At 36.8% G+C, this 15,192-nt stretch overlaps 1 protein-coding gene and 1 long non-coding RNA gene across 4 annotated transcripts in view; one reads left to right on the forward strand and one right to left on the reverse strand.

Moving 5' to 3' along the window:
* The first annotated feature begins 584 nt into the window (after nt 1-584).
* LOC122569919 lies at nt 585-1,745 on the forward strand. The gene is made up of 3 exons (XR_006317618.1): nt 585-680; nt 757-1,181; nt 1,252-1,745. It is a non-coding gene; the product is annotated as an uncharacterized LOC122569919 (long non-coding RNA).
* A 618-nt stretch (nt 1,746-2,363) lies between these two features.
* LOC122569927 (protein split ends-like) overlaps nt 2,364-15,192 on the reverse strand; it is a 174,746-nt gene continuing 161,917 nt past the window's right edge. For 2 of the 3 annotated variants that reach the window (XM_043731590.1, XM_043731591.1), the window contains 5 exons: nt 10,820-11,297; nt 8,603-8,887; nt 8,192-8,342; nt 7,903-8,116; nt 2,364-7,807 (listed from right to left, as the gene is read on the reverse strand). In XM_043731590.1, coding sequence (XP_043587525.1) covers nt 5,606-7,807; nt 7,903-8,116; nt 8,192-8,342; nt 8,603-8,887; nt 10,820-11,297 — 3,330 coding nt within the window. In that variant the 3' untranslated portion in view covers nt 2,364-5,605. The remainder of the gene's footprint in view (nt 7,808-7,902; nt 8,117-8,191; nt 8,343-8,602; nt 8,888-10,819; nt 11,298-15,192) is intronic. The other variant, XM_043731592.1, reaches the window with a different exon arrangement.

Consider the following 15,192-nt stretch of genomic DNA (forward strand, 5'->3'; position numbering starts at 1 on the left):
TATTTTTGTAAAAATTGGTGCTGTTTTGCAGGAATAAAAGTGAAATAAAAATTGTTTTTTAAAATGGAAACGTGATATTTCTACGCAGTACTATTGCAGATATGTTTTGAATGAAGATTTGATATTTACCTGAAAAGTGGTTAACAGCGAAAAACAGTTTCGTTTCTTCTAATAAATTAAATCGACGCACTTAAAATTAGTATCGTTTGTCCTACATTTTTAATTTGTTGAAAGAATTTTTTCTATTTTTCCAAAGTCCAGAATCTTTTAAATAATATATTAAATCAGAATACTAGCTACGTATATAGATATTTTGTTGTGTTTAATAATCAAAGAAATTTCCGTATTTGTTCCCTAATAAGGAAAGCAATTAGATCGCCCCTACTTAATTTATGAAGGTTCGATAGCGTGCAACGACGCCCTCTACAATCGAATCGTTTGGCGGGAGTATCGAAGAAATTGCGATAATCGCAATACAAAATTCGTTATGAAACTAGTAAGTCGAAGTAGAGTGAAGTAGTGAATTTTCGTGAAGTGTGAATGCGAATTTTCGAGAATTTCGTCTCTGATCTGCAGATTTGTGCAAGTATACTACGTACACAAAGGCAGTTTGGCGTGCAGCAGTGCGCAACAATCCTACATCGAAGTGTGTTTGCCGATTGTCATCGGGGGATGGAGAGGTAAACACAATTCCACCCTACCACCTTGTTCTATTCGCTACGTGTACAATCTATACATATCTGTGTGTTCGTCTAGGTACATTGGCAGCAACGCTGATGTAGGTTTCGATCGTGAAACCACTGACTAAATATGGAATAAACCTGATATTATATGGATTTTCGTATTTCGTGTTCTGAAATATCGATCTCGAAAGAGACCGGACTATTTCTTACGATCTGTGCGACTCATATTTATATGTGAAACATATTTGACTCAATCATCGAGAACAATAAAAGTGAACTTGGCACTTTACGGAACATCGCGTCACATGTTCTGTAATACCGACCATTCAGAGGTTTTATTACGCCCTCTACAATTTATAACGTTGGGTAGAGTGTAATTAGTCCGTTTGAACGCGCTCCATATATTTAAACGAAATTTTAGTTAGTGGGCAATTAAATAAACTTCTTCTAATTGGATTGATTTATCTGAACCTGAATTACTACTATGAACGAGAAATCGTAAGTAATAAGGAGAACCAGTAAGCTCGTATTATATGGACTTCAGTTATATAAACTACTTGTCCTGCAGCAGGTTCAAATAAACGGAATGTCAGAATACTTTATACTCAATACAAACACGAAAATGAGTAAAATTAGAGATATTGGCAATGTACTGTGATTATCGGTGGACAAAATAAACGTAACATGAAATACTTTCTTGTATCCCACGATTTAAAGGTTTATATGTAGTTATGAAATCGTACATTATTGTTGTAGAGAAAATAAAGAATTCTACGCATCTATAATATGCGTTTATAATACGCGTTTGCACAGATTGAATTAACGGTAAATTAAAATAATAATTTTGTACTTGATAGAAGATGCTTCGATGCTGTGTACTTCGTGTATAATAAGACCATGTGAAACTAACCTTTATGCCGACAACCGATAATTAACATTCGAATTAAATGCGGAAGTTAACCAATAAATTCATGCTTTACGAAGAAAAAATTTGTTACGACTGAATCTTCTACTGAATGTAATATGTAAATCTTCGTTCTAATCTCTTATGTAAATTTGAATCTATTAATGAAACGATCTGATGATTTTTGAAAACGTACATGCGTAATTAAAAGGATGGTATTATAATTATATACTCTTTTCTGTGGAATTTGTGTATATAATATTGAAATAGTAAAATATGAGATAGTAAGGTTATGTCGAGTAAAAATAATCAGAAGGGAAAACAGAGTAGAAATGATTTTGTGAGGCAGAACTTTCTGCGTCTACCATTACCGAACTGGTTAAACAGGTTATCAGTTTATAGCCACCGTAAAGACATTTTAAATTTCGCGGCACATGCTCGTGCATTCCGCGCCATTATCTTTTTTGTCTCATTTTAGTCGTTTCGCTGAGTTCACAGCACTGCGCAGAGGATATGTCCGAGGTAAATATATAAATCGAAAGTATTCTTATCGCTTCTATTTTTTACATAGATTTTTCCGAGTATTTTTATATTATGTGGAAGAGGTCTTTATTTAGAATAATTATTTAGAGATCATAAAAGTGTTATTAATACTTACTAGTCAATGCTTCAGTTATCATCATTATGAGCATGAGATCGTCGGTTTTTATTATTAAATAAAACAATGGAAATACGCATTTTATGCATCAAATCAAAAGCAAGCACGTTTCAATAGGTTTCGAGTTTCAAATCGTTTTATTTTAAACTTCAAATAAAAATTTAGATGTTTTAAATAAAAAATGTCAAATATTATAACTTCTAAAGGGAGAAACACGTTCACTTGCTTGAATTCTGTTAATAACGAATTCATTCGTAGTAGATATTTTATTTCCAAGTTAGGAACTGAAATGCCCATATAATAAAAAATATTTATATCGTAATAATAATTATTATTAAATTGGGAAACGAGGGTTACGCTAAAAAGTCACTTGCTAAGTATACAAAATGAAGAAAAACTCGCAAAAAAAAAAACAAAAAACGAACATAGACTTTCTTTTTTTCTTTTTTTTTTTGAATATTAATCGTTCTCTAATTTCTGCTCTGTATTCGCATTCATACATTCTTATCTCATCGCGCATCTTTGATGTCTCTCTCATTTGCTTTTTTTTTCTTGTTTCTCCCTCTCACATACATACGTACATTCTTTCAAGTTTCTTCTCTCTTTATCGCTCACGCACTATAATTCGAGATTAAAACATCCACGGTAACAAAACAAAAAGAAATTACATAAAATCTCCCCTATGGAATTTTGCACTTCTTTCCTTTCATTTAAACTTTCTTCTACATTCTTATAGTCTTTCTAGTTGATTTAAAGGGCTCGTTAAAAGCACATACAAACGACCGTCGTTATCGTTCGATTTTGAAAGTCATTATCTAAGCAGTTTTATGGCACGTATTCTCGTACAAGCCCTTCCTTTTACTTTTCTTTCTTTTTTTTTTTTTTACTCTCTGTTCCGAGAAAAAGAAAACTTTTTCCTCTTCTTCATACCACTTCTTCCATTTCGTTTAGCCATTGTTAAATGAATTTCGCGGAATTATATCGTAATCGCAACAATAACGGATCTGCTTTTGATATATACATACACTCTGAAATCAGAAGTCTTTTTACCTTCGAAATACGGTTTATCAGACTTGGACGTGAAGAAGGTCTGTCTTAGATCGTATTTCTTTCGGAATACGTCAACGATCTTTGTCGATTCCCGACGGTTTTCCTTCGTAAAAGCTCAAAAAAGAAAAAAAAACAAGAACTTTTTCTTACAAATACCTTGCAACATAGCACCATTAGAACAAGAGAAGCGTTTCAAGGCAAATCTAATCAAACGATTATTTGTTATATAAAAAAAATAATTCGTGCTCCTTTTATGCTACGATGATAATAGAATCAATTGAAGTAAAAAAAAAAAAAAAAGAAAAGAAAAATGATTTCTACTTTTCGGCGCGTCGGGCGTAGCTTGAAGACCTTTCAAAAAACCGCGATCGTAAGTTCCAACAACGCTCACCATTTCACTCTTGTTTCGTAAAAGAACTTCCAAACATGAACAACTTATAGTTGAAAGACATCGATATAGAAATCTGATTTTGCTAGAATGGTCAGGCGAGGACCTTTTACACTCTTGTACGTTTTAGGGGTACGAATGTTTTTTTTTAACATTATCTGATATTTTATTTTTGTTTTTTTTTCCTTTATCAGAGTATCCTAAAACGAACAAATTCTATTAATATGTCTACATTTAACATGGATATACCATCGGTACTTTTTTTCTTTTCTTCAGAACTTTGGTGGCCCGCGATGTTCGATCGCTTTCGGCAGCGATCACGCGTATTTAATCAGTCAATTATGCGATGGTGCTCCTTAAGTGGAATTTAAAATAAAAGATTCGCATGCTTCTTTTTCCTTTTTCTCTCTGATTTGCTATTTTTCACGAGCAATCTCTCTGTCAATAAAAAATGAAAACATTTCCTTTTTTTTATCTACGCTTTCGTTTCGTTATAGTTCAATGTACAAGAGATTTTCTAGAAGTATTCTGCAAAATATTGCGTTGCACCCTAATAAGAATATATTTATATATATGCAGCGATACGACTATCGTTGGCCACACAAATAAGACAGCCTGTACATTTACTAAATCTTAACGCACTTATGTAATATTGAAAGATATAATGCAGGGAATTTATCTAGCTTAACGAATACGTGATTATATACAATATATACATATCTCGTTGCTATAACATCGCTTGCGTGCACTTATTTGTTAGAGCTGACTACAGATTAGTGTGTATGGTGATAGTGTGTACGTGTCAATACAATGAAAATTGTCTAAACTTACACAGTAGAATAGGGTTCTCGCGATCGTTACTACGTAAGATTTATCGTTATACAATAAACAATTATACATTCTGGCGATCCGTCGGTTAAAGATCCCGCATATACACATATATGTATATATATATACATATATATATATGATATACATGTATGTGTATTTATATATATTTCTTTATTTATTTATATATTTATTTAGTTATCACATCGCACGTTCGAAATTAAGAAATTTGGACTCATAATGGAGAATTGAATTAATCTCCGGAAAAAATTTGCATTTTCGCGGAAAGATATAAAAAAAAGAACGTAAAATAGTCACTGAATTTCTTAATTGATTATTCCTAACATTTGACCATTACGAATGTACATTTAAACTTTATGAAGAATGAACGTTGAAAAAATTGTTTTATTGAATGAAAAACAGTCAACTGCGTTCATTCATTTCTAATATTGAGTTTAGTATTTTTCTTTCTTCTTAATCCCTTTTTTTTTTTTTTGCTTTTTTTCTTCTTTCCCTTTAATCGTTATCACAGTGTTTTAGTACGTTTTTCTTAATTAATATCGAATATCCTCTCGAATATATATAAAAATTAAAATAAGACCGAAACATCGTTTCATCGATTTCCATTTACAATGAAGTTATCTCGTTATTATTGTTACATATAAAAAATTATTACCTAATTTATTGCATGATATATGCATGTACACACTTATTTCACTGTATGCACCTATTTTTCGTTTGTGGTTCGAACTTCGTTCGATCTCCTCTTTTTTTATTTTTTACGTTTGAACGACACTGTATTATTCTTCCTATATCGTTACAATTGAATATTTAGAATGTTATTCAAAACGACAGTGTATTTTTAAATGATCGTCGGAAAATGCTTAAACGATAACGTAAACAGACATTCTTCTATCGCGATTTAAGTTTATTCGCTGAATGTCTTTATTATTTATTGACAATTACGAGGAAATTCCCCATCGAGTAATTTCAGTGAAAATAGAATTCGAAGCGAGGAATCCGACGGATCTTTGTCTCTAGAAATGAAACCGATATTCGTTACACATCGGAAACCCTAGATGAGATCCCATTGTCTACTTAGACGTTGGAGCAGCTGGCTGATGCTGCCCCGCCATCCCCAGTCTTGGTTGCGAGGAAGCAAGTAATTCTTTGTAGTACGCACTAAATTCCGGCGGTAAAAACGACGTGGCAGCCGTGGGCGGAATCGGCGGGGGAAATAAACCATTATAGAATGCGGAATAGTACATGGGGTCTAAAATCGGTAGGAACTTGCCGGGCGTGTTTGGCAGTTGTGGAAAGAAAGCTGGATTGTTTTGCGGTACCGTAGGTACATAACCAGAAGGTATACTCGGAACACTGTGCCGTCTTCCAGCTTCGGTTTGCCTCGGTTCCTGTGGCTGGTGTTGTTGTTGTTGCTGTTGTTGTTGAGTGATTAACGATTTATCGCCCTCACTGATTCGACGCTGTTGCTGTTGATGTTGTTGATGCATATGTTGGTGCTGGTGATGATGCTGATGTTGAAGTGAATGCTGCTGATACTGATGCTGCTCCTTACCACCGCTCATTTCTATGTTTTTTCTCCTATCGATCGTATTCTGTTGCTGAATCGTTGCCATTCTAGGATAATTTCCACTATTCAGGTGATTTAGATTAGGTACATTCGGTATAACAGGATGACTCGGCTTCCTAGGTGTGTACGGTGAAACTGGTTCACTCCTCGTCGTGTACTTGCCATTCAGGTGTTGCCTTCTTTGCACAGGTATCGCGTTATTTCTAGATGGACTCGATACCCGAACATGCGTCGGTGTACTTAAGTGATTATTTTTTTGCTTAGGGTTTACGATCGTAATTTCTAAGTTATTCGAAGCCATCGTTCGACTGTCGAGTACGTTCTGGTAACCAGGGAAGGTACTTCGTTTCGAACAATCTGTTGGTTTCTCTTTAATCGACGAGTTCCTCATCTCCAAGTTTAATGGATTAGGCCTCGGCACTACAGGTACTTTCACTATTTCTAAGCTCGGCCTCGGAAACACCGGCTTGTTCGATTTTTGTGTTAAGTCGAGGACCCCGCCGTACACAGGGTCGTTATTATTGTGTATCTGATGCGGCTGCAAACGATGCAGCGTGGAACGATACTTTGGAGGGATAGGAATCTCTTTTGGATCTCCGTAAACCATTTTTTCGTTGTGTGCGAATATCGACTTTGACTGTGTCACCTTGGGCGGAAATATCCTACCGTTAGGAACAATTGGCGGTACGAAACGATGATTTGCTTGATGCAACCCTGACGACGCTGGTGGCGGAACATTAGCATTCGCGTACAATTGTAGCAACGCGGCGTTATTAGAAGTACCAAGATTTATTACGCGGCTGTTCACCATATTATTATTATTCATCATAATGTTATTATTGTTATTGTGATGAGCAGGATGTTGCTTGGTCGGCGTTTGTAACCGTGCTTGATGATGATGATGATGTTGATGCTCTTGAGGAGACGATAACATATGCCCTATGTCCGGCGTTACGGTGACGGAAATCAACTTAGGAATGGAATTAGGTGTGACTGGAAGAGGATACGATATTGGCGGCTTTTCTTCGGATTTCATTGTTGCTGGCGCAGGGGGATTGCTTTGAATCACGCTGGGTCGCGTATCCAAGTCAACGGCAGTAACTTCAAGACCACCCTCGCGAAGTATTTCCAATTTACGTTTCTTAAAACTGGGAATGATTATCTTATCCCTACTCGTGTCACTCTCCGTTTCAAGGTCAATCACTTCTGGTGATCTGGGAGGCACTATCGTCTTCTCCGCGAAAATTGACTTCTCGCCGAACAACGGTATGTTCTCCTTACCCTGAGCCAACAGGGTGGTTTGTTTAGGATCTAATTTGATTTCTTTCATATCCTTCTCCGGCGGTGGTGTTAACGTTACCACCGTAGAAGCATTCGTTACCACTGTAGTTACCGGAAGACCCGGCGGTGAACACGACGGTGGAACTTGTTGCGATATCAGAGGACTGTTGAGCTGCCTCTCTAATACACTTTGACTTCCAGTACCATTCGTGGGTGTCGTAGAAGGTGTACTACTCGGCGTTGAAATTGACGTATTAGAAGAAGGTGGTGGACTTGGTAGTTGGCTTGTTTGCTGGCTGGGCGATGGCGTACTATTGGCAATCATAGTATTTAACGATTTCAAGCGTTCTTGTTTCACTCTTACGCTACGCAGAGACGATGTCTTGCCAGTCTCCGTCTTCGGTTTTTCGCCCGAAAGGAACGGCTGTAAAGGTAAATTTAATTATCATACCGCTCGTATTATTCAATGAACGGGCATCGTATAAAGTATAGATGATGAAGTATCTCGACGATACTTACTGCTGCCGACGATACAATTGATTGAAGGGGAGGAGTTGTAGCAGTAACATTCGTTTCTACAGGGGGAGGCGTTTCCGATGGATATGAATCGTTCGTCTCTTGCTTATTATCTTCGGACTCCTCGGACACGCTGCTACTCTTACTTCGCCTTCCAGGTGTCAGTCTAACTTTCGCTTCCTCTCCTCTTTGATACCTCTCGTAGGGTAACAGCAACCTGTTCGTACGACCCATTTTCCATAGACCGTCACTGACTTGATCGCTAGTATATAAAATCATTCGAATACTTTACCTTTCGTAATGTCGTCGTGTGATAGTCGCAGCACTGGTGGATCCTGTATTACCACCTATGTCGTCGTAAATGTTCTTCCAGAGTCGACCAGCACTGACGGAATCGTACCCACCGAGCAATTGCACTTTCGTATAAAACAGGAAGAGATCAACTGTAAACAAAAGAACATTGTTAGTCCGATATCTTCGTTGTATGTTTAGAACATTTATTATAAGGAACGTATGAGTTTGTCAAAAGGAAACACTGCTGTAGATCAGCTTCGAACAGTACCAATCACTGTTTCAATTTAAATTACAATAGATTAATATGTTTTTATATGTATGCAGGCGAAGATATGAGATCTTAATTAGAGGTGTCTAAAAAAGTTTTCCGCCAATTAAAAAAAAAAAAAGACGTCACACAGATACTGACTCTGCCTGTAGCCCAGCAGTGGCATCTTTCCGACAGGCGTACCCCGCGAGTTCATGAAATTCTGCACATCCGTTAGGAATTTCTTTTCCTCGGCGGTGGTCTTTCGCTCGCTTCGTCGTACCACCGACGAAGGTGGCCTTCCAACGCTCGGTACCACCACGTTCGAACTCGCTGGGGCACTCTTCGAGGTAGACGCCACGGAAGCCTCGCTCTCGTTGCTCGATTCGCCTGGTGATGCGCTACGCTTTTTACGCTTCCTTCTCGGTCTTCCTTTTAATTTCGGCGCTAAAAAATTATTTTACATTATTTATTTAAATAATTTTTTTTTTAATTCAATCATTCTCATTAGATTAAACCTTTAAGAATGCAATAAAATAACGAAGAATCGGGAAAGCAATTTAGAAAACAAGCATTCCTTTATCTCCTGAAGATTTCTTGCATTTCTGTTATCAGATACTCCTAATCTGTTAGAAGAAATTAATAGTTGCGTTATGTATGATGTTATTTAACATTTGCTATATTGTGGAAAGATTAAGAAAAATATATGCCTGATTGTGTTTTTTTGGATTACTGGGTAAATACATATATAAAACATTATACGTTTACGATACCGTAATGTTCTTCTTTAATATCTGACGGCTATAAAAGTCTTGCTGTTTGTTTTAATGCGATACACACAAAAGATGACGATTACCATTGGAATTAAATTAATGACAGGACAATTCACGTCTCGCACGATTTCCGTTTCAAGTAAGAAGACTGCCATTAGGATCGCGTGAAATTTTTTTATTTCCCATAACGAGTCGAAATTATACGCAAAATATAAATATAAAATAACCTTGGTCATTACTTTTTAAATTGCGAAAAATTAAGCAAATGTAATCATTTTAAATAGCAGTTCAAAAAAAGAACATTATATTTCGCGAAATTTTTCGTCACGAAAGTTTGAAACGTACAAAACGAACAAATCGACATGTGCATTGTGAAAGCTGTAATTACTACAGTAATAATATGATGTATGTAGTATTTTGTGTTATTGTAGGACAACAAGGTTAGTTTTACTACGTAACGAATATTTTCAAATTGTAATTCATATTTCTATCTGTTTTACATTACCAGAGCTGAACATACATATGTATGTAATTATTTATATCAATGTCATATTGTTAATTTTAACAAAATTAAAGAATGAAACCTTCAAACATCGACTGTTTATCAAAAGATCATATTATCAGTTTTCGAACTTAATTTAGCACTGTACACTGGACACTTGCAACATAGATCAGTATATGATATTGTTATCGTTTCTTTATGTTTCTGTATCCATTTCACTTGTACGTATCACATTTCAATACAAATTCTGTCCAGAAAGTCATTCCTTATGTCTTTTGTATGAACCACGATAATTTTACTCACCAACAACTTGAAAATACACAATTTTAGTATTTTTAATCTTCATTACAATAGACATTGTTTGTCTGTAATGGCGTCAAAATTAAATAAACGAAACAATCAATGTGCACAATATACAAAGTTACATCGTCACTGTTGTCACCTTCACTGGTATAATTTCTAGAAATCCTAGCAGAACAGTTCGATTGATATTTGTAGATGGATGTTTGTTCTACTGAATGTATTAATCCGGATTATGACCTTCGCTGTTATGGTTACAAAGTATCTTTCCGATAAAGCAACACGTCGTGCACGATGGAACCTTACAATAACGTTCTTCCCGCTAGCTTTACTCGACACGTTCTGTTGTTTTTTAAATACTTCTCTAGCTAGCTTTAGCTAGCCTATGCAATCGTCTGCTGTGACTACGTGCAGCTAACCTCGGTCGGTAAATGATACCCCAAATTGCCGAAATTAATATGTATCTACTTTACGCAATGATTATTGATTATATTATGATTATGAATAATTATTAATTACCACGTAAGAACAGCATGGTATCTGATGTTTAACAAACAGGGTATTAAATAAAATTTTTACTTAGCGGACAGTATTTGTCGATTTAGTTAAACGAATTATGTTCAGTGCATTGACTTCTTAAAAAAAATAAGCTCTGTTAATTGTTAATTGGATTAGGGAATGACTTTATTTTAATACTTAAGAGGTTAAATATTAATAATAAGAATTAAATAGAAAAATATTCGATAAATAGGTAAATAAAATCAGATAATAGTAGTGGGTTAATAGGTTAACAATTGAGCGTACCTAGGTGATTGCAGAGGAGCTCATGAGTTTCAAGGTCCGGGTAGTCGAAGGTATCTCTGCAGAAGAGTACCCTCGTACCTGGTGTAGCGGTGAATCCACCTAGTGCAGCTGCTATGGACGAGCAAAGCCAGGACGGTTCGGCACCTTCGAGTCTACGCAACAGTGCTCGATATCGACAGTACCTGGGGTACGAGAGCACGACCACTTTCGTTTGAGAAATACAATCCGATTTCCTTGTGTTGTGATTGCTTTCGTATTCCTTCTGTTGCTTATCGACGTCTGAGAAATCGATGCCAGGATCGGTGAGCACCTGAGGTTGTGGTATCTCGTACCTTAGCGGACTGTTTGCCGGAGATGACGTTGGGGTCGGTGGATAAGACACCTCGCGACCCCACGACCATTCCAACGTAGGCGATAACCAGGTGACGAGATCGTGAACCCGCACGACCACCTTTTCCGATATCGTCAGCACTTCGTCCTGCAATCAGACAAATATTTTATAGTAATAATTGTTTAATAATTGGTAATTTAGTAGGTACACAATAGAAAAGATAAAATAGGAAGATATAAAGAAAAAGAGTAGAATAATTTATAGCAATCAATGAATCACATTTCAAAGCGTGATTCAAGAGCGTTTATTACAGATAAACGTAATCACAAGATCTTTAGCGAGTACGAGCTATTATCCGCGTTACGTCACTAACTTATCATTTAAGTGACCCCTTTTCCGTTATTAAATCTTCTTCTCAAACTTACTTTTATAGACTCTATAAATATGTATTTCCTCGAAACTTTTGTGTATTACTATATCTTGTAAAAGTAGGACGAAAAGTTCTCCACGTGTTTCATCGTGCAACTTTTCTTTGCGATAAAACTTGCAGGGCATGTTGAAACAGTGTTTTTATATTAAATTAAATTACTTGTTGAATTAAAATAAATTACCTAACAAGAGAAGGGAGATAAACAAGATGATAATCAAGTTAGGCAATTTCGATGGAAACTTTCGGGATTTCTATTGTCCGAGGATGCAGGAACCTCTTTTACCAGTGAGACCCATCTAGAGTATTATTTTACCGACCTTCCATCGACAGGTGGAGGCACGGTCAAGTCCCTGCGCTACTTAAACTTCCCGATAATCTGACCTGTCCTGTACATAGATCTACTTGTCGCGTGTACGGCTAACATACCTATGTGCTCGTTATGTATACACATAATCCAGCCAACGTAACTCGTGGTTTATGTTGTACCTCGAGTGCATCGTTACCTACTCTGCTTCGGCGATAATTTAATTGTCCGTTGATGCCAGCGGCGACGTTATTTTCACAAAGTTTCAACTAACTCTTGGATCTGCTGATTTGTGGGATTTAATTCAACTGTAGGATATTGGTAGCCATTAAAGCTTAAAGTATAAGTACGAACGTTAGGAAGATTGCAAATGACAGTAATAAAGTATAAAGTTATAGAGATAAAAAAAGTTCTTTTCGAGTAAATAATTTAATATCCGAAGATGGCTGAAATCGCATGATAGAGCATGATAGATGATAAATGCCATTCGCGCTCTTCGTGTATCTCGAAGATCGAACAATGCTAGTAATGACTCATAAGGTAAACATTGGTGTGAAATTTATTACCGAGACGTTGGACGCCTGTAAATCAAACAAGAAAAGTAAACGTACAGCGCGACTAAGTATTAATGTTGTTCTTTTTCATCGTTCCTCGACCTTTGAATGAACATAAGACGAGCGGGAAATCAAATCGTAGAAAATAAAATGAACTGAGAACGTAGCCATTTAATTAATAACGAGTTAAACAATTCCAACTATCCAAGACTGAAATAACTGTATTTATTCAAACAACACGGAGTATGATGTTATATTTAATTAACATCGCCCGGTTCTCTACGACGTTCCTTCGCAATTAGCTTATATAACTGGAAGATTCGTTAGCGGCAAATCGAATCGTCCGGAAAGAATTGAGATTCAACGAGGGGCAATTGTGAGATGCACTTGAACCGGTGGCTCTGCGAGTAAATCCGTTAACCCACGGCGAAAAGAGCCTTGAGCCAAGTAAAATGGCCGGGTTTTAACCCCTTGCACTTCAACTGCCAGTCAGAGTTAGCTGTAAGATGCTGGATGTTTCAATGGAACCACCGCTAAGTTTGACAATATCGTTTTATACTATCCAAAGAACATATACAGGCTCACCAAAGTATTCCACCATTTGTAGACACTTCTTATTAGTATACTATCATTTTGAAATTTTATTAGCGTAGTGAAACGCTATTCAGAAACACGCTTAATACCAACATATATTTCTCAGACATCACAAAAATATTTAAACAGTTGGTTGTCAATTATATCAAGAAATCTCAATATTTAATGGGGCCATACTTAAAGAGATATGGCTAATTATAATTGGAAACAGAATTTAAATATATACTTGTTCGTCTATGCTACGATATGATGTTCTATTTAGTTTGTAAGTCACTGTAGCCTGGGTTATACTTTCATCTTTTAGCTCCGTGCTCATCCGTGCCCTGCTTCAACTCTCGCCACTCCACTTCTCTTTTCCTCTGCTTATATTTTTTCCCTCCTACCTATTGCTGCTCGTCTTTCTCTCGTCCCTCGTTTACATCCCATTCTCCATCTTTTCTTCTCCCATCTCTATACCTCTTCTTCTTTCAGCTTTCAGCATTACCTCCCTTCTTTTTTACTCCCGCACCCTTGGTCACTTATTTGCCCTCCTGTTTGTACCATCTTTTCTTTGCTACTTTATCTACTCGCTCGCTTTCTCTGCTCGCTCTAATACACAATCACCAGATTAATTTTCTGATCGAAATAATTTACCGAAAAGTACCCTGTGCTTTTACGTATCATTTCTTTATTAAAAATAAATCATATCATGTTTACATGTACAAGGACTGAAAGTAAGTAAAATTAACTTCTAATTTGTGAAATGTTTCCATCAAGGGACGATCCAGTTAATTCGTATAAAAATCTGCAATGTATCAGAAGAAAAAGACGTATTTTTTTGATAATTACAAGAGGTTATTGACGAGGGCGTGTCAGTCCCATTGCTACTAATGCGCTTCGCAACAGATTTATTTTTGCCTCTTTTGGTCACGTTCATCGCCGCCCGTTTCTTCTCATTGTCAATCTCAAAGAAAATCTTGCTCTTTTCCCTTTACTACGCCGTTCCATTTCCCTGTCTCCTTCGTGCTTCCGATACCAACCGTATCGTTGGTCGCTCTCTTTCGTGTTCTCCACCCCTGAATCACGACTCTGAAAACAAACTTTTCGTCTTAATCGCTGGGATACGCGGGAAACGATAGAACAGAATGCTGTAACCGAGAAGTATCACGCGTAGCACAAAGAAGAATCTTCCGACATGAATGCCTTTTTTCTCTCCTTTGTTCTACTCGCCTCTTCGTGTATTTATTGTCATGATTTCCTAAGAGGGTTCTCCTCCACGTTCTATTGACTTTTCGGATTGCCAATAGCTCCCTCTCTCCCTCTCTCTCTACCTTCCTCTTTTTTCCTTTCGCCCCTCGTTGCCCTTTTTCACCCTTATTGATTTCGTTAACACGAAGATATCGTTTTAATTAAATCCCTCGATAGTTTTTGCATCATTTGCCCACGGCTACAAAACCGTTTGTTATCAGATACGAAATCGTGTCTGATTATTCGTGTATTACATTCGGTGCCGTTGTTTCTAGAGAGCGAGTAAACTGCGGCAACTTTGTAATCACGTTAAAGCTGGTAGTGAAACTGATGGCGGGAGTTCAACTCGCAACTCGATTCTATTTAAATATTTAAATGTAGTTTTAAACTTCCATCCCCGGACGAAGTTTCTCCAAATTGGTAATCTCTTACTTTTCAATCGTCTAGGCCGAGCACTTACGCGAAATGCAATTAGCCAACTGTAAATTTTGGATAACGGGGAACATCGATCAAAGAGCGTCGTATTAGTAGTGGTACGAGGGCTGTGAATAGAAATGACTATAAAATTAATTATATGACTAGCGACGCGATACTAGCGCTATACTTACTTAATTAGTAGTGGGCTGTATCAAAAGTAGGGCAGAATTACGCATTAATGAAAATATCTTCTTTGCGTGTAATGCAATTAACAGTGTATTCTGGTGTTACGTTTATGGGATTTTCTCGCATTACCGAGAGATCATGTCTAGTTAAAAATCGATAACTGCCCTGAATTGAGCTGCTAAACGGTTGCTCTTTTCCTAAGCGTTGAGACAACGAGTGATTTAGAGGCAAGTACATAATAGATACGTGCTTCGGTATAGTGTACGGATGTTCTCGTATCATCGAGATTCTGTCTCATTGATTATCAATAATTATGCCGAATTAAGCTAA

The sequence above is a fragment of the Bombus pyrosoma genome, linkage group LG8 (assembly GCF_014825855.1).
Source record: "Bombus pyrosoma isolate SC7728 linkage group LG8, ASM1482585v1, whole genome shotgun sequence".
Classification (NCBI taxonomy): Eukaryota; Metazoa; Arthropoda; class Insecta; order Hymenoptera; family Apidae; genus Bombus; species Bombus pyrosoma.